General features: G+C 36.1%; 1 protein-coding gene across 1 annotated transcript in view; it reads right to left on the bottom strand.

Annotated features, from left to right (window-relative positions):
• LOC145675198 (retinoic acid receptor RXR-alpha-B-like) overlaps positions 1-13024 on the bottom strand; it is a 175206-nt gene extending 162182 nt beyond the window's left edge. Inside the window, exon 1 of the mRNA XM_081745577.1 lies at positions 12867-13024. Coding sequence (XP_081601703.1) covers positions 12867-12885 — 19 coding nt within the window. The 5' untranslated portion in view covers positions 12886-13024. The remainder of the gene's footprint in view (positions 1-12866) is intronic.
• Between the last annotated feature and the right edge of the window lie 10704 nt (positions 13025-23728).

Raw genomic sequence — 23728 nt, 5'->3', positions numbered from 1 at the left:
GATCCATTCTATAATTTCAAGTCTCTAAACGGAATTCAAGCAACACAAGTAATAGATTATTTTCTCCTCAAAGCCCCTCCACTATGCACTTATTTAATAGCAAGTTACCCATTATTTAAAAAAAAAAAGAAAGAAAGAAAGAAAGAAAAAGAAAAAAGAGAATAGTTTCACATATCACAGCATAAATTCATTCTCTCCTACGACTAACTACGGTAGTCACATGAAGGAACAAGAGAGAAAATACAAAAATAAACGGATTCGAATCTTAAAACCACTGCAGCACCAAGGCTACATGAGACGTGACTAACAATTTAAAATGGAATTCAAACCACCGCAATGAGTTCAAATTTTAGTGCGCTCCTGCCCGAAAACGAACGTGGAACCACGTACACCAGATCAGCGTAATCAAATATCAACATTGCTTTGTCAGCAACACAGCTGAATACACGTATTGTTGTAATATTATCGTATTTCAATAGTGTCATAATTTTCAGTATAAGTCTACGTTTATTTTCATCGAGATCTGCCACAAAATGAGCCTTCTGAAAAATACTCAAAATAAGCCTGGTATAGCGAGAATATACTAAGAAAAGAAAGCAAGTGTGGAGCCTCTACCTTCTCGAAAAACTCACTTCATGATTTGCATAATATTATCTTTCCTATCAAGTGTAAGTATTATAGATTTAAAAACTGAGAACTCACTTTACAGCTTATTTCCATCGAGTGAGTTTTATCCCCATTTCTGACATATCATTTAATGAAAATAGTGTTGGTGCCCAGTGATAGTATAGGCGCAACAATGAAAAGAATTTAAATCTACCCTTTGGTTACAACCAGGGTTGGCTGGTTTAAACCAGCTGTTTTTTTTTTTCTTCAAAAAAATACCAACTGGTTTAAACCAAAAAGAAAAAAAGAACGAAAAATGCTTTAAATCGTGTCAACTTCATGGTGACGTTTCCACATATCAAACCATTTGCATTAGTTTTATCTCCTTTTCACCTTTTATTCAAGGTGTACCATGTTCAATTCTCGGTCTAACCACAACTCTTCTTTCATGTGTAAACCAAGCAGCGGTTTGGATGTCACTTTAAAGCGAGTCTTATTTATAACCTCGATATTACATAAAGGTGTTAAGCCTAAACATACGAAATGAAGCCAAATTGTATGTTTTTGCTTGTTTTATAAAGAAGCAAAGGTTGCCTAAATGTATTGATAGACATTGGCAAAATTTATCGACTGCCTACGTAGCTTCCAACATTAGAGTGGATTGGACTTCGTTTTAATTTTATTGAATGATACCTACATACTAAATTTGGAATTTAATACCTCAGTTTTAGCGTACTGATTATGATACGTTGACCTTAGATTTTACATGCAAAGCAATAACAGGATTTGCTTTCCATTTAAAGTAATAACAGGATTTTCCCAATGGCTAACAAGGGTGTTTCCCGATTTATATGTAATTCCGTATAATAGTTTCACTTGTGCAACTATTTATCTTTTTGTCCTGAAATGACTCTTAACAGTTATATTAACAAGTATGTAAAGATCAGTACAGCGTATTTTTATCAGAAGTCCTTCGTCAGTTGGCAGACTCATTGCATTTGTGGCCAATTAGTCCCAGTTTCGAGTCCAAATGGAGGACAATTTCTCTCGGAAGTAAGCCGGGAAGTTGTTTGGATCCCGCTTTACGCTTGTAAGACCCCTTCCAGCATAACCCTGTTGTTGCATAATAAGGCGAAACAAACTTATTTCTGTGCATATGTAATATAAATACATAGAACAAATTGTTTAAACCAGAAAAACCTGGTTTAAACCCCCCAAAAAACGTTTTTTCTTTTTAAATAAAAAACATGGTTTTTGCCAACCTTGGTTACAACAAAAATAAAATGCTTGTAAATAACAAATACAAAATACGTACATGACATACATAATTAATTATTGGTCATTTAATGTTTAAACACGCACATTTAGTTCGCTGGCCCGTAGAATGTATTTCAAACCTCGGCACTATGGGCATGGTCCGAAGATCTGGCAACTTAGTCATATTTATCATCTTCGGTGCCGAAATATTTTACACATTAGCATATGCAGGCACAGAGTGCCTAATGACATTGAAAGAAGCTACTTTGTAAGCTAAATCAACCCCCCCCCCCCAAAAAAAAAGGCCTTTATAGACTGAACAGTCTCTGATAATATACTTCACAAATTAACTCTTTGTCATTAAGAGGTCACACAACTTCTTCCTTTTTTTTATCTACCCCTATTAAGATTCTGGACAACACATTAAGTATTATATACAGCACCTTTTGTTGTGTGTTCCTTGAACTTTCTCTAATGTATAAAACCACACAATTCATTTCAAAAACACGCTTATATTTTAAGAAGGACTAAAATATAAAATTAAGACTGCGCCCTAATCCAAACAATCTAAGCAGAGGTGAGAAAAAAGAGACTTCGTAGACTTATGTTTTAATAAGAGACTGATAGAGACTTTCCCGTAAGAAGATACTTTTAGATGAAAGAGATTAGCCCTATGCCTGTACATGCTGGACTTGTCACAATCTTTTTCTGTTTTCCTTCAATAAATAATATCAGAATATGTTGTATTCTTTGCGTAGAAAGGACTCAATTTTCTATTAAGTTACTGAAAACTGCACTTCTTACCGTACATTATATTCGAATGTATGGTTAAGATAACATGCAACGAACTTTTGCTGATGACTGTATTTGCAAACACTGAACAGATAACTAAAAGTCGGTTAATACGATTAACGATATAGCACGTATCTTTCCGAACAAGTACTATATGTTATCGTTTACAGCGCTCCGGAAAGGATGAGTTAAAACTATGTCATATAACGTCAGAAAGCTCTACAGTTCATTTGTACTAGTTAAACATTAAAGGAAAAGAAAGTAACCTAAACCATACGCAAGGTTTATCGCCTTGAGCGCTCATTCCATATAAGCCTAAATGTTAAATTCGTCAACTCATCTCTCTTGTCGGTACTACACAAAATGGCTGCTGAGCAAATAATATGCAAAAGTTTGCACAAAGTAATTTCTATTTGCCTAAGTAATGTTTATAAGAAAAAGTTAAGCTGAAAGCACATGACATGTAATTTTTTCTTATTCAACATAAGTCTTATTAAAGTCACTTCTGTTTAATCCTAACGCGTATTCTAGAAACAACACTCCTTCCTATCTATCCTCTTTGAACAATGAACCAGTCCAAATGACCTTGCATGTAACTATAAAATGTGTTTTTCCTCAAGGGCACCGACATCATGCTCTTCGCTAACAGCACTGATTTTACTTACAAACTGATTATGAACGTTGTAAGAAACTACTTCCTGCCAAGCACAAATGATGAAAGAATGATATTTTAAAGGAGAATAATCCGTACAACTAATTACACAATGAAACCGCATGGGTTAAAAAAGGAAGTTTTCCGAATTATCTTACTATTGTAGGAATATTGAATCAAAAAAGATAATACAGGGTGCTTCAATAGTACAAATAGTTTATAGCGTAAGAATAGAATTGAATAATATTACAATGTCAGAGATAACCAATACGACCTCGCATAATCATAGGCAATACACAATTTAATAATCCACTGTTTTATCTTATGTAACTTCCACAGGTGGGTGTGGTATTGCAAAGATCTTAACCTTTAGCACGTCTGAACTACATTCTCAGCGGAAAGCTCATGTAGTTCGGATTCCACATTACGCTATAGATCCAGGTCTTACGTAGCCCCTCTGCTGAACGGGGCGCTAAACCCCAATAGAACTCTTGTATATAAAAATAACATATTCACACCTGCAGACAAAAACTCATGGCTAAGTATATTAAAATATAAATCACTGACAGTATTAACTGGAAGGGGGAAATTTTTTTTCTCGCCAGCTATAATCTAAAATCTCGTATCCAATGGTTTATTATTATTCGGTCTCGGTTTTATTATTTTCCATTACTTATCTTGGGTTCTTCATTTCCCCTTTTATTATTTTTTAGTTTCGTTGTGTTACTTCGCTCTGAAAGTAAATCTAGCTCATTCACCTAGTTAACAAAGATAAACGGCGCTATTATGACAAACAGAATAACAGGAGTAGGGCAGCCAACTCATGTCCCTTCAGGTTTAAATGTACATATGAGGCGTTCCGGGTAGTATGAGTGAATTCAGTAAAAGTTACATTGAATCTGAATGCTCGGAATTTACATTTGAGATGTTTGGGTAATAGTGCCAAACTGTTCTGTAGCAGGCAGTTCTACTGTCTATATGTATAGTTTAAGGAAACCCTCCTCCTTTCTCTTAGGAAACATAGTTTCAAAATAAATGGCCCAATATTTTGACCGATCAGAGAGTATTTTCTGTAAACATTCCTAAGTTGAGTTTGCTCTTACTACCCGGAACGCCAGGGGTGGCTTTAACATTTTAATTTTGGGTAAGCCCACTCCCTCGCTTATGGATACATATACACATTTGATTGATTAATGACAATAGGAAATCCTTTTACAGTAGTGGTTGATGCAATTTGTTAAATAATTATCTACCATTAATATAAATAGTAGAAAATATATTTACTCTTTATTGTATCTTTCAGCGTTTATATATATATATATATATATATATATATATATATATATATATATATATATATATATATATATATATATATATATATATTTATTTAAATTTTTGGGTAGACCCGTGCCTACCCGGCCTACCCACTAAAACCGCCACTGCAGAACGCCTTACATGAACAAATGGTGAATTAAAGATATAGATGAAAAATTTGTGTCAGGAATACCTGTAACAAAGTACTAAATAAATATGGCTTCATTACACATATATTCACTCGCACAATTCCTTCGACAGAAGCGAACTACGGCTGTTTCTGATCTTCAAATACAGTAAAACATGTACAGACGACCACTCTCTTACGAAATCTTAAAAAGTTAATATTACTCTATGTAGGGTGTTTCAAAACAACACCGACAACGTTTGGGAGGTGGTTTCTGACACCACGATAAGACGAAAAATATAGACCAATTTGGGTGCGCAAATGCTTCCTCGGAGTTATAGGCTGCCGAAAACATGAAACAATGAACTTTAAAGGTTCGTAGCTCTAAAACTATGGGACCTATTGTTGTCGCATCAATACTTTATTGAGGAACTAGTATATGCTCTATCCAAATATCCACGTTTCAGAATCCTGCGGTACTTCCGCAACAATTTTTATAGAGGTAGTTGGTGAGTATTTTAAATTATATGCCAGTAGCCAAACTGCCTCTATAAAAATTGTTGCGTGAGTACCTTAGGATTCTGAAACATTTATTTTTAGATAGCCCACATATTAGTTCCCAAGGGAAGTCTTGACCCTACTACGGTAGGTCCCATAGTTTTGGAGCTACGGACCTGTAAAGTTCATTTTTTTTTTTTTTTTTTTTTAATGTTTTCGGCAGCCTATAACTCCGAAAGGAAGCATATGTGCACCCAGGTTGGTCTATTATTTTCGTCTTATCTTGGTTTCTGTAATCACCTCCCAAACGTTGTCGGTGTTGTTCTGAAACACCCTGTATAAGGTGTCTACAAAGGAAAACTTCGTCGTATAATTCTCTTCACGCCTTTTAACTTTTTGACTTGTGTATGTGTATCTGTAAGATTTCTTTTTTTTTTTTGTTTGTTTGTTTGTTTTGTTTTTTACACATACTACAGATAAAGCTTTAAAAAGCATTTCTTTGTAGTCTAAAACATGACAGACCCCAACCATTACAGACCAAGAAGGAACGTGCCGCCCACACAACTTGTGATAGCATGTCACCTCTCAGCAATGTTACTAGGCCTTCTGCATTGGAGTTCCATACTTCTTTCACGGAAACTATTTTAACAATATACTGTTATAATTGTGCATGATACTGTTTCTTTCTATTGTTCATACAAGTTTGGTGAATTGTCACCAACCAAACTTAAATAAAAAGAGTTTAAAATATAGATTTTGTTTTACTGTACAGGTCACTGCATATAGTCCATTCTCATCTTGGAATTAACTACAATACATGGATGGAATTCTACCATTTATTATTTATTTGGAAGTAACATTAGTTTAACTGAGGAAAACGTAACTTTAGAACTAAAAGAAAATGAAATGAAAACTTGATGAATTACAGAAACGAAATAAATAAATAATAATAATAATAACGAAACGTGACAATAGGTCAGCAAACAAAGTCAAATGTGACAATTAAGAGTTTCCTCATAGCCAACAGGCTCTAGACTGAGGGAGACTCGAATTTCGATCTCTCGTTTTTGTGGGGTTGATTTGTACCTTGAAGTACTAGGAAAGTGAATTTGCAAAATATGAAAAATTCCCGTACAGCTCTTTTGGTAGCCTGATCCCTCTGAAGCTAGAGATCTAGTTTAGATTTCGTGTCCTCCTTTAAGAAACCAAACAAATGTGCTAAGAGCAATAGGTTAATAAATCCCATAGTTTCAAAACATGCGCTTGCGAATTTTCCAAAAAGGGGATCATATTAGTTTTTGTCGACTAGACTGAACCCTGAATATGACGTCCGAAGTTTGGTAATTCGCAGATGAAACTCGGTATACATCCTTACGGAAAATAAGTTGAGGCGCATCCCAAAGTTTTCGAAATTTCTGCTTCTAAAGGAAGGACACTTCTTAATATTTTAATTTTCTGTTTTGTATTCATAAAATGGCCGGAGTGAGGACACGGTTAAACCGTTTAAAATTATGATTTTAAACATAAGTTGGATTCACTTGAATATTTATCATTAGCTCTTCACTTGAATTGAAAGATGATTAAGGGCCACAACATTAGAAATAATTTTTTGGTGATTTAATTTCGATTCAGAGCAACAAATTGATGACCAGTTTAGAAATTTTGTTAAATAATTATGATCCTAAAAATGAGAAAGATTCTATGTGTGCAAGATAGTAAGGATACTGCATATCGTTCCAACAGTGATTGATTGAGTGGTAGGACAACATTAGTCTTCCGCGAATCAGGCGCATTCGGATTATCTATTCTATCTTTGGATATGTGGCGCTGGGATCAAACTTAGTCTCAAAATCACTCGAGCATATATTACAGGGAACTATACTAACTCCAAATTTCATTATTACTTTTCTTTTTAACAATAATTTTCAACTATGCTCGTGTTCCTTCCGGCAGGCACGTAGCCAAGATTTCGTAAAGTGGGGGGGCGGGGGTCTGTGACATTCTGGTCATCGCACTAGGGACTCGATCAATCTAAACTATTTTACTGGGAATATATATTAGATCGTTCAGCCAGGATTTCGTAATCGGAGGAGGATGGGGTGACATCAAACACTATGGTTATCATCACACCAGGAGCTCGATCAATCTAAACTATTTTACTGGCAACATATATTGGTTTGTTAGGAAAATAAAATGAGGATATATTAGTAAGTACAACTATGAAGAAATCTCGAGTAAAAGAATAAAAAAAAGTACTGAAAAAGATTTTACAATATTTACGTTCCTTCCTTTGTTCATTTAAATATAACAATTTTCCTTTCATTATGTTCTCACCTATTATAAAAAGTACATATCCATTATTATAAAAAGTACGTATACAATAATGTCTTGTAAAATATTTTACAATATCTGCATTCTTTTTTCTGCTGAATCAAAAGTTAAGAGAACTTAAATTTTGTTTTTATTATTTAGTCAACTTTTTTTAAATTATTATTTTGTCACTAATGTTTGCTCCAAATGACAGGTTAAAGGAACAGTGGAAAACTGTTTCTGAAATAACATGTTTGATACTGCAGAGAAGCGATGACGACAAATTATGATAAAAAATGTCCACACTGTTACAGAACAGCACTATAATTTCGAAAGCTTAAAATTTCCCTGCCTAGTAGCAGAAATTCTTAGAATTCCGTAACTTTTCTATAAATTTCATGTTCCCTGACGTTTCCAGGATATCCCGCTCATTCGCCACCGTGTATTGCAAGTAATACAAATCTCCTCATAAGAAAGAGTAACTAAAAGCTTGCTGTAGATTTTTATTTTTAACACTGATTCTTCTTTTTATCGTTTCTTTTTGTTTCATCCTTCCTTAATTTTTTCATTTCTGGTTTCGAAGGGGGAGGGGGGTCCGGCCTCTCCCTTGGCTACGTGCCTGCTTCCGGCCTTGTATAATGCACATCCGGCCGTGAATTGTACATTTCTTTTACAAGGAAATTTAGTTAGAATCACAATAAATTATCATTTATACCTGTCCATCAAACATGAATAATAAAGGATACGGACCCAATACACGTAACATTGACTGCGAGTGTTATCGGATTAATGACTAAATATAAATGACAAGATTTCAATATTATTAATATTAATAAACTATTATTTGCAAGATTAAGTAGTGATACTGTACAACGAATATCTTATCTACACTGATACACCAGTTTCCGTTGAACGGGTAACTGTTTGGGAAAACCAGGTGGTGTTGGTAATGCGAAGTTTAGACCAGCGTTATCTGTGAAGTTGCCTGAGAGAAAAGAGGTAACAGCGGACATTCACGGCTAGAAGGAGCCAGTGTTGACTATATACTACTCACAAGGCATGGTGCTAAAGCTGATTAATACGCCTAGGTTCTAACGGGCTGATGTAATTATTTGCTACGGAGTTGAACGACACAGCGAATACAAATAAAACTGTTGGAAGACATTTTCAAGAAAATAACTTTTTAAAAACCTAATTCAGTCAGTCGTAAACTATTCAAATTTGAAATGCTACGATAAAATAAAAGAAACAACTTCCTCCCCCCCTTTTTTTTCGGAAACGATAAAAGTATGATCGCCCCGCATGTATCTATAGAAGAAACGGGAAAAAAATCAAACAAGCAGTTTTCGATTAGATAGCAGGTTGCAATCTTCATCTGTAAATTACTCTTATTTAGCGTTTTCTTCAAAGGAGAAAAAAATAAATAAAAATAAAAGAATTACTTCGTAAATCGCCTACAGATACGGCATAATTTACGGTGATTAGTGGATGCTATGATAGTTATCCCTTGCAATTACAAACAAGCAATCAACCAAAGCTCCGTTTTTTCTATGTGTAGGGTTGAATGAAATTTACGAATTCGTCCACTCGAAGATAGATCTCACCATTTCTGTTATGAAATGTTCATGCTTATTGTCATTCATAAGTACAAAAGCTTTGTTTTATTATCATTTTTTTTTTTCAAAGTGTTTTTGCAACATCTCACTTTAGTATTGATTTATGTATATGCAACTACCGTAAACGATTATAAATGAAATTCTAACACTAATCCTAATTTTATAATTCTCTAAACAGACCAATAATCACACATTGTTGTAGTGGCGTCCTCAGAAGTTCCATCAGAAGACACAACTGCACATGCTTCCATTTATTAGTAGTAGTACTAGTACTAGTAAACGCAGTAACCTTTTTTTTAAAAAAAAAAATCGGAATATGTTTAGTACAAGGGTCCAGAAGCACGTAAAAAACACAAAATTTACAGGAGAAATGAATGATGCAAGTACTTAGACGTAACATAACGTAACCAAATCCAACCTAAGCTAACCTGAACTAACCTAATATTACAGAAATAAGCGAAATTCTATCACTTTTTGGAAAATAATGCGGGACCCCTACAATAATTTAACATAAACTAACCTAAGCTAGCCCAAACTAACATAACCTACCCTAAACTTACCGAATGTGAACAGAAATTACCAAATTGTAACGTTTTTTTAGAGAAAAGAGCTAAACATAGGCCAAAAATTCTAATCATTATTTCTGTGCTAATCAAAATATTTTAGTACATCCTTATGCAATTTGTTCCGACAAAAACCAGATGTCTAAGAAAATTATTCCAAATCAGTTATTGTTCTTGCACTTCAGATTAACATTTCTCAAATGTGCTTCCTGAGACTAACTAAAAATATCTTGTCACCGATAAAAGCTCGCATTAATCTTTAAAACACATAAGCCGCCGCCTTCTTTTTTGTAATAACGTGTCGCGTTCGACTTTCGCTTGTGGTGCAAGTTTCTTGTAGATATGCAAAGTCATGGTGGTATAATGCAAGGGAGAAAATATTATGGCAGCTACTAAATACTCAACCATACTTCGCTGTATCGCACCTTTTATCTTTGTAAAAGGAACCTCTTGTTAAAAAAAAAAAAAAAAATCGATCTTCAGATAAAATATTGAAGACAGACATTGAGAATATAATTCATAACTGTACTGAATGAAATAAAATATCAACGCTTCAATATGGTTGGTCGGTTAAAATTTAGCTTCTCTTTGAGCAAGCGAGCCTATATGAGATATGGACCTACAGACTGATGGACGAGGGGCAAGATTCTAGAACACAGGTCTCCTTCCCACTTAGCTGTGATAAAGACAGAAAACAACGAGCCCTACGGGCCTCTAACCCGCCTTCACTCGCTCACGCTCGCTTGGCAATACTATATGAATTAAATATTAAACTTTAGTACAAAAATGATCCAATCTAGCTACTAATCTATATAGGGGGATCTGTGTTCTAGAACCTTCCAAGGACGAGGTAATGCACAAACGTAAGTGTCGAATTTTATCATCGTGCTATGACGTAATTTGAATAAATGTGAAGGAACTTACAAAGGATTGGAAATTTGACTTTTTTCAAAAGGCTTTATTTCGAAAACTTCTTAGAGAAGCATCAAATCCAATCACGTATATGAGGCATAGCAAACTCTCGGTACCGGTACTTGACTCATTTTTCTGCGGTCCTCGGTTTAGCTTGAAAAAACAACAAAAAGTACATGTATCTTTAAATTGTGAACTACTTTTTTCAGTTACGAAAAGGAACAAGTCTTCAGCGGAATCCACGTTAACAGATATCTGTCTGATCCCTATCCTCAAAATCGCTACCATAATGCAAGCAGCACGTTTCCAGAGATGCAAAAGTTATTTCCAGGGAAAATTTTGTCAGGTGTCGGGAGAGAAACAATATGTATAAACCTATCTACAACCTGGATTCCTTATGTTCCTTCTGTTATTTAAAGATCTGGAGTATTATGTAAGATTTTATATACTTACTCCATTTAAAATACATAATTAAGCATTAAAATCCTTTTTTTGCGGCCCACACAATTATACAATGATACCAATTTGGCCCACCTGAGTTGCTAATCTTGACACGCCTAACGTAAGATGGTCTATAATAGTTGGTAACATCGTAATGCCGTTTGTAGCAATTTGATATCTAAAACCGTTCCGAAAATATGATAAAGTTTCCAACAATGCTTGAAAATTACGTAATTGCAAAAATTTGTAATTACAACTACCAAAAATTATTGCTATGATGTTAGAAGCCAAGAAGGGAACCATCAATTTAAAGATTTCCTACAAAAAATGTCATTTTAAGCAGTACAGGAATTTTTTATTCATGTTTTTCATGTAGTCTACCTGGGAGTGAATCGATTAGACGTAAAACTGTTGTAAACACCATTATTGGAAACCATATAAGTGACTGAAGTAACATTTATATTATGAGTTTTTCGAAATGAAAGCCTTCTGAAGACAAGTTACTTTTTTTTTTTTTTTTCAATCCTTTATACATTCATTATTTTCTTCGATATAGGCCTACTCATATTATGATTACAGTACTGATACTTTGAATGTGCTTGCCCAATTGATCGTACTTACTTTATTACTGTAGTCGAGGGCTTCAAAATCTGAAAGTTTGTGATATTGTTGCGTCCTTGATGTGCAACACTGAACAATAATTTCCGTTCAACATGAAAATTTCAAATATACATATAATAATCTGACGCTGTCATTTGAAAGAATACGTGTTGGGTTGGCAACGCTGTTAATCTGATGGTTCTGCAGAGTGCCTCGAATAATTTCCGCCTATTTATGACTGTATCACACAAAATTTCATAGTTTTCTATATATTAGTTAAAAGTTAGCAGCGTTTCACAATAAATGGTTTACCCTGCAAGTATATATATGCATGAAAAAATATTAATTTTTTAAACTAAAGATATTTTCTCTCGTTTCCAATATAAAAGGGCAAACAAAGCTAGTCTCTAGAATATGTATATTAACATCACTGAAGTAAGGCAAAATTACCAGCCAGGCATTTCACTAAAAGTTGAGGTGGGGAAGCTGCTAGAGCCTTGCACATTAAAAAAGAAAAAAAAATATTCTCAATAAATGCAGACTATGCCCAGCACGATGAAAACCTAAATTCTTGCCTTCAAGCGTTCCCTGGTAGAGAAAACTTTAACGAACCTTCGATTCTTAATGTTGCCTTCTCGAGGACATTTAGGCTTTTTGTTTGTCCATACAATTTTTTATTCTTACACAAAAATTTGATCAGACTAAAACATTTCTTATTATCGTAACTCGGCAAACTCACGCAAATATTAACCCTCATTAAGATATAAACAAAGAAATGTTCACGATTCTTTGAGTTAGAAAGGCAACCCATATGTTTAATCTGATAATGGTTATTTCTGCAAAAGAATGGCATGTCTTCATATACCATAACCTACATTCAGATTTATTAAATTGTAATAGCAGTAATCTAATCCAAAAGAAAAGTTTATATTCCATTCTCAAATATATAAAACTTAGTGCTATACTACTTGGAGCATCGTCGTATTCGCCATTTCAGTAGTATACTTTTCAAGGCCCAAAATGTTTTGGAATTACAACCTGTAGCGTGCATAAAGCTTCTAACAGCGGTCAGTGAACTAGAATGCTTTGTGACAAGCCTTTTGAATTCCTTAGTGTAAACCAATATATCACAATTCTTCACTTAAATTATAAATTAAAATCGTATATATACTCACCCCTCTCCCTTCCTTCCATAATGGGAACAATTTAAAGAAAAATAATTTCAAAGTTCTCAACCTTCTAACTATACACAATCGACCTAATTTTCGCCAAACATGGCCGGCCACAAGTTACATTAAAATCTAGTACTACAGGCGACACTCAGTGGTGAAAAGTTGAATTGTGCTGTAGTTATGATTGTGCTCAATAGATGGAACTATACGTAGTTTTTTTTATTCTACCCACTTGAGAAAAGAAAAATGTGGCTAACATTGCTTTGCTCCGCTAAGTAGTGTAAACTCAAGAATTACGGTACATCAAAGTGTACGGAGCAACATAGTTTCAAGCCAAGAGAAATCGACGCAGAACACCAGGGAAAACAAGAACAATAACAAAACAAATATATATAGAGAGAAAGTGATTAGAAAACAAGGGCGTCATTTGGGGAAGGCAGCAGGGGGCTATTCCCTCTTGAGTTTGAGAAATACATATCTTTTAATCATTTGTATATTAACATACTAATAAAAAACGTGAAATTCATATATGAATAGGGGACCTTGCCCCTATCAAGCAAAATCTGAAATGACGCTACTGTTAGAAAAATGTTTTCCATCTGTTCTTCAGTAGTCTTTCAAAATATTAAAGTTACGAGGATAGTCGGACGGTTAAAGTTCTTTGTATTCGAAGGTCCGAGGTTCGAATCCTGCAAAAATGGTCCTCAGCCTTCCTAAACTTTCCTTAACCCTACAGCGTGAAAATTCAGAGGGTAGTTTTAAATATATATGCCATTATCAACTCTCTTCAAAAATTTCTTCACACGTTTCAATGTAAATTATTCCCAATGTAAAATGTTTCTATCGTTGTATTTGGAAATTTATTAGTTAATAAATAAATAAACAATTTATTAAAAATATCGTTAACTAGAACTAGTTCATGATCCGATGCTGTAGTATTTCTTACAGTTGGACTAACTTGTGACCTGATCAAGGGCAGACCAAGGGCCGGGCAAGCCGGGCAACTGCCCTGGGCGCCACAGTCAAAGGAGCGCCAAAACGAGCCTCAGTAAGTAGATTTTATAAATGCGTTTTCTACTTACTGTTTCGGTTTATAGTTTTGTAAAGTAGCGTCAATTACATAATCTTTTTCCATTCCACAATGGAAGAAGAGAGTTTCATAGAACTAGGGCGGAGGGTGCTGTATCGACAAATGGAGACATGGCATGTAGAAGAAAGAGTGGAGAGAAAGTTGGTATTGTTTATTGCGGACTATGTTCTTTGTGAACTTTTCCAAGGCAATGAATTCTACTGGATTTTATATATGTTATTCTTTTAAATTGGTAGTAAAGGGGAAACAGTATATACAGCCCTTACTTTTGATTTCTTAGAAAGGACACCGCCGCGCCAAACTGTCAGCCTTTTTTGAAAGTAGTTGTCGCAGTACGTTTATACCCGTAGGTGAGGACAATATTCAGTCGGTATCAAGAGAATAAAAACTAACCGGGTAGAAAAGAAGAAGAAGAAGAAGAAGAGAGGAATGTTTTCGGCCGACTGATGTGCAAAAAGGATGATGAAACAATTTTCATCTATACAGACGCTTCAAAGTATAAAGATAATAATGTTGGAGCAGCAGTTTACATTCCTGAGAAGAAAGTTTCCCTTCAATACAAACTACCGAAAGAAGTATCTATTTTTGAAGGAGAAGCATTCGCTATTAGGCAAGCATTACTATATATTAAAAAACACGAAATAAAAAAAATCTGTTGTATGTTCTGATTCCTTGAGTGTGCTTATGAAGTTACAACATATCTATTGGGATAAATCAATGACATGGATACTGCTAAATATTAAACATCTATATCTAAATATGACTGAAAATAATTATCGGATTCATTTCTCTTTTATAAAGGCTCATGTAAATATAGAAGAAAACAGTAACATGATTGATAATTTGGCCAAACAATCATGTACAATAGGAACTCCAGCAAATATCAAAATTGCACCATGTAACCTTTTTATCAAAGTAAAAGAATTTCATGATAAAGAATTAAGTAAATGGTATGATGCTGAAAAAACCCGACCAGGAAAACTTTATTGGTCTATATCTTCATCATCACAAGACCAACTCAAGAAGCATATGAAATCATGGACCCGTCAAGATATCATCTTTTATTATCGACTTCTTTTAGGAACTGCTTTAACTCCTGTAAAATTATTTCAAATTCAAAAAAAACCAACATATCATTGCTGGTGTGATAGAGGCATTGGAACTATGAATCATATACTCTTTGAATGTGTTCTATTTGAATCATTTAGAACTCAATTTCTAAATATACTTTATAAACATTTAGGATGTGCTCCTTTCTCATACAAACATATTTTAGCAACAAATCAACGAATTCCTATTAAGGCTTTAATACAATTTCTGAAAAAAAAAACGGTATTTCTATATAAAGAAAAAAAATATGTAGATATATTCAAGAATAATGATTTGTACAATATTTACTGAACAAAATTATTACTGACAACAATATTTTTTTTTTGCAGCAGTTATGGCACAAATTGGTTTTTTCCTGGTGCCCTTCCTTTTTTTCCAATACTTATAAGAGTGAACAAGAAAAGACAAGACAAGATGTGCAAAAAGGCAAACTGAAAGTATTAAGTTCTCCGGGCTATAACGAAGACTGTGTTATTGTGAAAAGTAAATATAGACAACGTAGATCGTGTCAGATATATAGTCTGTCAAATATATAGTAGTGTAAAGATTGTGAGTAAAACTTTTGTGACAGTGGGAACAGTGTGCAAGTAGTTCATGGCACATGTACTTGTGTAAGCTAACTGCGTAATTCCAATAAATCAAATGTGTAGAGGAATGTACATAGTTTATTACAACAAACACAGTCATTAATTTATAACAAGGTAAGTGGTGTTCCTGCACTGAACTACCATAACAGATTATCACACGCTAATCACGCGCAAAAGGTGAGTATAACAGCGTGTACCTGCTGCAGTTTATTCATACGTTGATTTACTCATGTTGTAGCACGTGACCTTCACGGGCTGTAACTGTCATCTACCGACGGCGACATAGTGTCTGGGAGATGTTATTGTTTCGCTATGTAAGTTCTTGCCAAATTATTGATACAATTTGTGTAAATTATTCTATATTTTAAGGTACTATTTTTATGGAAGAAAAAGATATAGACGCTTTTGCATAAAATTCCCTAAATTGACTTTGATATAGTTTGTAACGGTGACGATAACGGTGGAGGGTATTAATGGTTAAAATGTGAAACAAATCTTTAATAACCTCCCGTTATCCGGAATCTCGGTAGCAGGAGCGCATGCTCCGAAAACAGTGCATCAAGAAATAATGAACTCAAATAAGAATACCAATATTAATACTACAACACTCTTGGGTCGTAATCGACTACTTACCATTCGAGCCTTCAATATAAATCTCCACAATTTTGTAATTCACGAAGTTGTCAGACGTAGCGTGGACGTAGAAAGATGATGCAATCTAGACTCAAAAGTTTAGAATACACTTGCGTAAACTTATTATTAAAAACCATACGTATTTATTTACTATATTTGTTTCTATAATACCACATTCTATCATAAAATAGTATTCATATACACAACAGATAATGCTCGCCACAAACTAACAGTATTTTGATATAAACAGTCGCTTCAGTAATGATTTGGTAACATCAATCACTTTAATTATTGATATCGTTCAACATAAAACTGAAATTGACAAGTAATTGAAAGAAACATGATATTTAGAACAAGGAAACATACAAAATACTATATGCAACAATAATAATAATATATGCAATAAGGTTTCTCTACTATATTTCTAAGTCTTTTCAGAATAAGTGAAAGTTCAGACGACAGTAGCAGATTATGTTATTTCATAAGTCCAAAAAGAATTGTTTTAGAGAAGCTTGATCTCTTATTTATTATTTATTTATTATTTTTAATTATTTCCTTTTTACGGATGCACTAAACTATTATATTATGCTTGCCGCTTGGTATAATTGTTTCTATCCTCAGTTCTGTCTTTGCCTGAACAGATGATTCACTAGTGAAATACAAATTTGAATGCAAAGTGACTAACTGATTGACACTTGATAGTCGCGACTGGCGAACTTTTATTTAAATTGAATTCAACTTGTTACTGATATTTCAAACATTCTTCACCGATAAATATGTTAGCTAGCACAGTTTTCAGAAATAATGCAGTTATGTAACGATGTTATATCACTACTGTGGTTGTTAGATATTTTTATGGCTATAATTTGAAGTAATATTCCGGTATTATATAGGCCTATATCAAATATAGATTGATTTTCTTTCAAGCGCTTTTAGTGGATATATGTTTCAAACTTGAGCTTAAGGTTGAAAGAATTCAATACAAAGTAATGCGTTCGTATTGTGCGCTCATTATATACATGACGTTCTATATTTACTGATCCTCTAGAGTATATTAACAATATATACAAATTATTAACTTCTACTAATATTGACTGGCGCAAGAAACTTTATATTTACTTTTTGTAGCACTGATATGCAGTATCCAGTAAAATAGGTTAGGCTATGAGTGAAGTATTTGAAATGAATATTATTATATCGGCTTACAAAAATAATGTATCAATATTGTAGATTTACCTTTTATATGCGCATATGTTATTACGGTAATATCAAAAGAATTCTATAAGGTTACGAGTGCAAAGCATGCTTTAATGTGTCGTATACCGTATACACATATCACTTGTTTTAATTCTTTTCGTTGACATTAGTACGTGACATGCGATGTTTACTTGCAGGGTCTTGTTTCTTCACGAATATGGCTTACTTGTTATTTTTCGAGCACATTCGTTTTTCTTACCTTCACCGGCAGGTTGAAGCACGTATTTACATTTCATCGTACCTCTTATGCTTCTCACTTTACTATTACATCACTTAAAATGATTTTTCAGCTGCATTTCTCTTCTATTCTTCTCCAGCTGCCTGCCACCTGCTCCTCTTCTGCTGTCGATTCAACCTGCTGCTCTCCGATCATATGTTGTCACTGTTGCCAGTCAAGTCTAGACAACATTGGTGGTGTTCAGAAGGTTACTGAGCGGAACGCTCAGTCACACCGCTCGAAGTGAGCGAAACGCAAAACTCGCGAAAACGAGTGCACAAATGCTGATGGGGCAGCGTGTCCTGTCACATTTGGCGTCCGAATAGGTTGATCCCTGCGCCGTTACTAAGCATTCACAGATTAACTTTCACTTAGTTCCACAGATACTTATAGGAGTAAGATTATACACAAACAAATGACATCTGACACATATACTTATATACATATATACACAATATTTCGAAATATGTACAGCCCGCAATCTATTCGCAGTATTCATCAGGCAAGTCCTTCAAAAGTTGACTGGCACAATTCTCATCTGCCTTCTTCCGCCATTTCCAATATTCTTCCTTAGTGGGCCTCCACAATTTACACTGATGTTCGGATCGGTGTCCTATCGATTTCCCATTGTTCGGATCAATCAGCTCCACAACCTTAATACTTGGCTTAGGAACACATAAGTACGGTCCTTAGTACAGATCGAACATCTTTTTTATCTGCTGTGCTGCTGCATCACTGATGGGATGTGCCATGAGGAATATAAGATCGCCTACATTAGCATGCCGATCCGATGTCATTTTTCTTTGGTACGTTGATTTTTCTTCGCCATCTGAGACTTCTTACGGTGTGCAATCATAAGTAGCCGGTTGTCCTACGAATTCCCGTCTTCATCAGTCTCTTCTTGAAACAGTCGTTTCATCACAGGCGTTACATGTTTCACGTTTAGATGTGCTTGGACAGGAGCAACGTTCAGATTCTCCACGATAGTATAATTCAGTAACATAACGATATTCCAGAAGTGCTTACTCCAATCCACATGTCCAGCACAATACAACCTCCAAAGCCTATTCATTTCTCTATGCATCCTTTCCACGGGATTTGCTTGAGAATGGTATGGTGTGGTGTGATACACTTTAACTCCCTCACTAGCCATTGACCCTAGGAACTTACTAGATACAAAAGATGGACCGTTGTCACATATAATGGCGTCTGGAATGCCTAAATGCATAAAATACAAATCCAGGCACCTCAGAATTGCAGCAGTTGTAGCTCGTCTCATTGGGTACGCTACTAAATGCCTGGTAAACACATCCATGCACGTGCATACATATGCCATGTTTGACTTGCTGGTTGGAAGTTTCCCTACTACATCAACTGATAGTAACTCTCGGGCTCTCGAAACTGTGACTGACTGTAACTTCCTTGAGAGAGGATGAGGATCAGCTTTGTGTCTCATACACAATACACAATTGCGGATGTATTGTCGCACGTCAGTATACATGTCTTCCCAAACGAAATTTTCCAGAAGCATCATGTGTGTCTTCGCATATCCAAAATGACCCCTTTCATCATGGTAACATCTCAGTACTCTCTTTTATTAAACTTTTGGGTACAACTATCCTCCATTTATCTTTCAAATGAAAATCACGTTTTAACAGCACACCTTGTTGGATCTTATAATACAGACGTACAGATTTACCCCAACTTATTTCTGGTACATTGGTCTGATCTTGCTCCAGAGCATCAATATGCTTCATTAATCTTGGATCTTCACGTTGGTATTGCTTCCAATCCTCACTGGTCATATTTGCTAAATCTCCTGGAAGGACATGAAAATTGAAAATTGTAACAATTCTAGGTGATTGGCATACGGTGATACGAGACAAAGTATCCGCTGCTACGTTGGTTACTCCAGGTATGTATTGGATTTCCAACTCCACATCTTGCATTTCAATACACCAGCGATACAGCCTGGTATTCCAATATTTTATGCTCTTAAAATGCACTAAAGCTTGATGGTCAGTTTGTACGATCACATGATGCCCTATTAATAGATTACGCCATTTTCTAATAGCTTTCACAACACCCAACATCTCTATCTCGGTAATGGTATAGCGAGATTCGCAAGGCTTAAGTAGTGTCCAGTGAAACCAATAACACGTTTTCCATCTTCATACTCTTGTGTCAAAATAGCAGCAGTCCCAATAGTTGAGCCGTCAACTATGATAATGAAGTCTTTTGACATATCTGGATGCACCAAAAGTATGTTTTTACAAATCTCATGTTTTATTTCCTCGAAACAATTTGTATGTTCAGGCAACCAGGTCCATATCTTGTTTAAGCAGCTGGTATAATGGTGCTGATTTACGAGCAAAATCATGTACAAACTTGGAGCACCACTGGAAAAATCCTAAGGTCCGTTGCAATGTTTTTATAGTTGTCGGCCTTGGCAATGATTTAACTATATCCACGCACTCTGGATTTTTCGCTATTCCTACCGGTGTTACCACAAAACCTAAGAAATTTGCCTCAGATACCATAAATGTGCATTTCTTTAAATTGACTGTCATATTTGCTTCCTCTAACTTATACAATACTTGGTCTAACAATTCAATATGAGCTACTGGATCAGTCTCTGGAATTAAAATGTCATCTATATACAGTAAGATCTTTTCAAGAATAGCAACTCCCAACACTCTTTGCAACGCTGCCATTAAACAAGCTCCACCATTCTTGTAACCAAAGGGTACTCTGCAATGCCGGTACATCTGGCCTTCAAAAGAGAATGCTACAAGATCCCTACAATCTTCAGTTAACTCGATCTGGCAGTAGGAATGCACCAGGTCAAGGGACGTTACACAGGTCATCGAGGCGTTCGACCTTCAGATTTGTCAAAGATACGAATTTATTAAGTTGAACCAAATCAAGACAGACTCGAACCTCATCAGAGTTCTTCTTTCTGACTATTACCAGGGGATGATGATGTTTTGACACTGCAGGCTCAATGATACCTTGACGCAACCATTTTTTGATCTGCTCCCTCGCCTTATCTCGATAACACAGTGGAATTGGGTAAGGTCGTTTCACAATTGGATCTTCAGTGGTAACCTGGACTGTATACTTAAACTTGTTACATTTTCCTGGGAAATGGGCGAAAACTTTTCTTCTCTTCATCAGCACATTGAACAACATTTCCTTGTGTTCCGGAGCAATAGGAGTTTTCTTCATCACTTCTGTCACTTCTTCTAGGGTAGCGTACAGACTCTTTTCAGTCGCTTCTTCCCTGACTTCCATGACTTCCACTCTCTTTGGACAGCAAGCCGAACATTGAATCTCCTGAACCAGCGGGTCATACAAAGATTCCACAAGAGCTTGATCCTTCATTTGTGCCAGCGTAATTCGTCTCAGGTTGCAATCATCTCTTTGCCTTGACCTAGCTTCTTCATACGAATCTTCTTGTTGCATCAATACGCTGTTCCACTGATTTAAAACTTCTTTCAGATCTTCACGATCGCATCCACATACCTGTGAGCCGCATACTTCCTCTGGATGGCATTCGCATTCACTCCATTCTTCTATGACGTTTACAGGGCGATGGTAATCCACACTCAACTCATTAATCATATTATTACACGTATTTTCTTCCTCCTTCGCTTGAACCATGGGTACTACGACTTCTTGTTCCCCAGTTTGGATGGTTACCATGCCATTTCCAAAATTCATTCTGACTTGAAACTTGCTCATGTAATCACGACCCAATAGAAGATCTTGGTTGAGCCCGTCGACCACAAAAACTCGAACATCTGTTTGTATTCCTTTAATTGTCACAGGAAGATATACTTCTCCTTTCACCATTTTCTTCCTGGTTCCACTATAATCGACAAGAACTACGTGGGGTGCTGGTTTCAATTTCGGATGTGATATAATCTTCGTAACTTTTCTCCATAACTCTAAACTACACAACGTCACCTCCGCACCGCTATCAATAAGGGCTTGCGCATCTTCATCTAACACACTCGTATGATACCAGACCATTCTTTTATTTGTTCAAAGTCAGTCTTCACGTCATCAATATTCTCACAATCTGTGTTATACTCCCACTCTTGTCCAGCTATATATTAGAATTTAACTCGAAAAATATTTACCTCATTCCTACACTCATACTCATGTACACATAAAGGACTATATACACCACTATACACTTCCTCAGGTATATCCTCACTTACACTTTTCTCATGGGTCTTCTCACAACACAAATCGTACCTACCTCCGACCCGCGAGGTGGATACTTCATTTAGTTTTTTGAATCTGGACTTCCCCGAGGATCCCAACGGTGCTGAATATCCTCTTGGGAGGATCTCGGGTCATCTCTTTCATATTCTTCGTGTGTGGACCACTTCCTTTCTGGCCGTCTTATTCCTCTCCAAGAACGTGCACGATCACCTCGTCTGCCGCGTCGATAGTTCCCGCGTCCTCTTGCACCATCTCGTCCTTCGTACGGTGATTCTTCTCTTCTGTTCGCAGGCTCTGTTTTGTTATCCTCCTGGTCCTTCGATATAGCTCCTACCGTAGCTTTACGAGTAATCACCTCTTCACCGTCCTCCCATCTTCTAGCGCCATCTCTTCCTGTCTTCCGTCTTGCTTCCCATGTGTCGTGACTCAGTTCAAGTCGTCGGACTGTTTCAAGAATTTCTGCTAACTCCTGGCCTCGTGTTGAAACCAACTGTCTCTGATACTGAACTGGTAGCAAGGTTATGATAATGTTGCAAATCTGGGCTTCACTGCTCTGTGAATCCAAGTCCCTAATCTGACAAAATCGATTCGTAACAAAACGTTCAACACTCCCGTCAACCTTAGGGTTGAATGGTACAGTCTTAAGGCGCGTTAGCCTAGCACATGTCACATCTTCTGAATGATAGTGCCTTAAGAACATTTGCTTGAAGTCGGCATACGTGAGGATTTTGTTCACATTTGAATAGTACCATGACAGCACTGCGTCTCTTAGTATGAACGGTAATACCTTAAGCGCCTGACTAGGTCGTACCCCCATTAGAGCACACTCTCGTTCAAACTGTATGATAAATGCTTGAGCTGACAAATCACCTCTCTCTGGTGGATAGTGCGTGAACGATTTTATATCCGTCAATCGCAATTTCAGTTCCTTTTCGTCTTCTTCCTTTTCCATTTCCTCCCTGTAGTCCTGAGCTGCTTCCGAATAGACTCCGCGACGATTCGTTAGTCTTCTGGCGTTTTCATTCTTGTTACCGTTAGAAGGAAGCTGTCTTCTTTGTCGGTTCCTTCTTCTTTCCGTCTTCGGGGACCATCCATCTTCTTCTGAATACCCGCTCTCATCAGACGAACTGATCTTGATCCGTCTCCTTCGTCTTCTCCGATAACTTGGGTGCACCTCAGGTTTCTTGCTCCGAGAAGCCGCCGTACTATTGAGGGCACTTCTTCCACAGCAGGTACCACTGGAATCACTTTTATTGCGCCTTCCATCTAAGCTTGGAGATTGAGCAGGATAGTATGGCCGCTTCACTTCTGTTTCCTCTTCTACGCCTGAACTATGTCTTCGCCATTCCTCCTCTATCCTTTGTTGAAGTGAAGCGATTGCTACCTCCTGACAAGCCAACTTTTCTTGTACTTTCCACAGTTCCGAAGTGTTTTGCCACATGACAGCCTTCGACTGACTCACTTCCGCGCGAGTCTTGCAGTTGATTATTTATCACCGCGTTGGCTCTAATTACTTTTGCAGAAACCTCTTCTATCACCTTTCTACATTCATCGGTCTTCTGCATGACTTTTAACTCTTCTTTGGCCAAACGATCTTCTATCTGTGCGGTAGTCATCTGTAACACCTCATGCTTCACATCTGCAATCTCATCCTGCATCCTGTCCTGACATTGTGCCATACCTGCTACACAGCTCTTCGATACCTGGTCGATTCTTCTATTTACTTCTTCAAATTGCT

The sequence above is a fragment of the Thermobia domestica genome, chromosome 2 (assembly GCF_964235325.1).
Source record: "Thermobia domestica chromosome 2, izTheDome1.hap1.1, whole genome shotgun sequence".
NCBI lineage: Eukaryota > Metazoa > Arthropoda > Insecta > Zygentoma > Lepismatidae > Thermobia > Thermobia domestica.
Note: the sequence above shows the minus strand (reverse complement) of the source record. Positions and strands in the feature narration are given on the sequence as shown.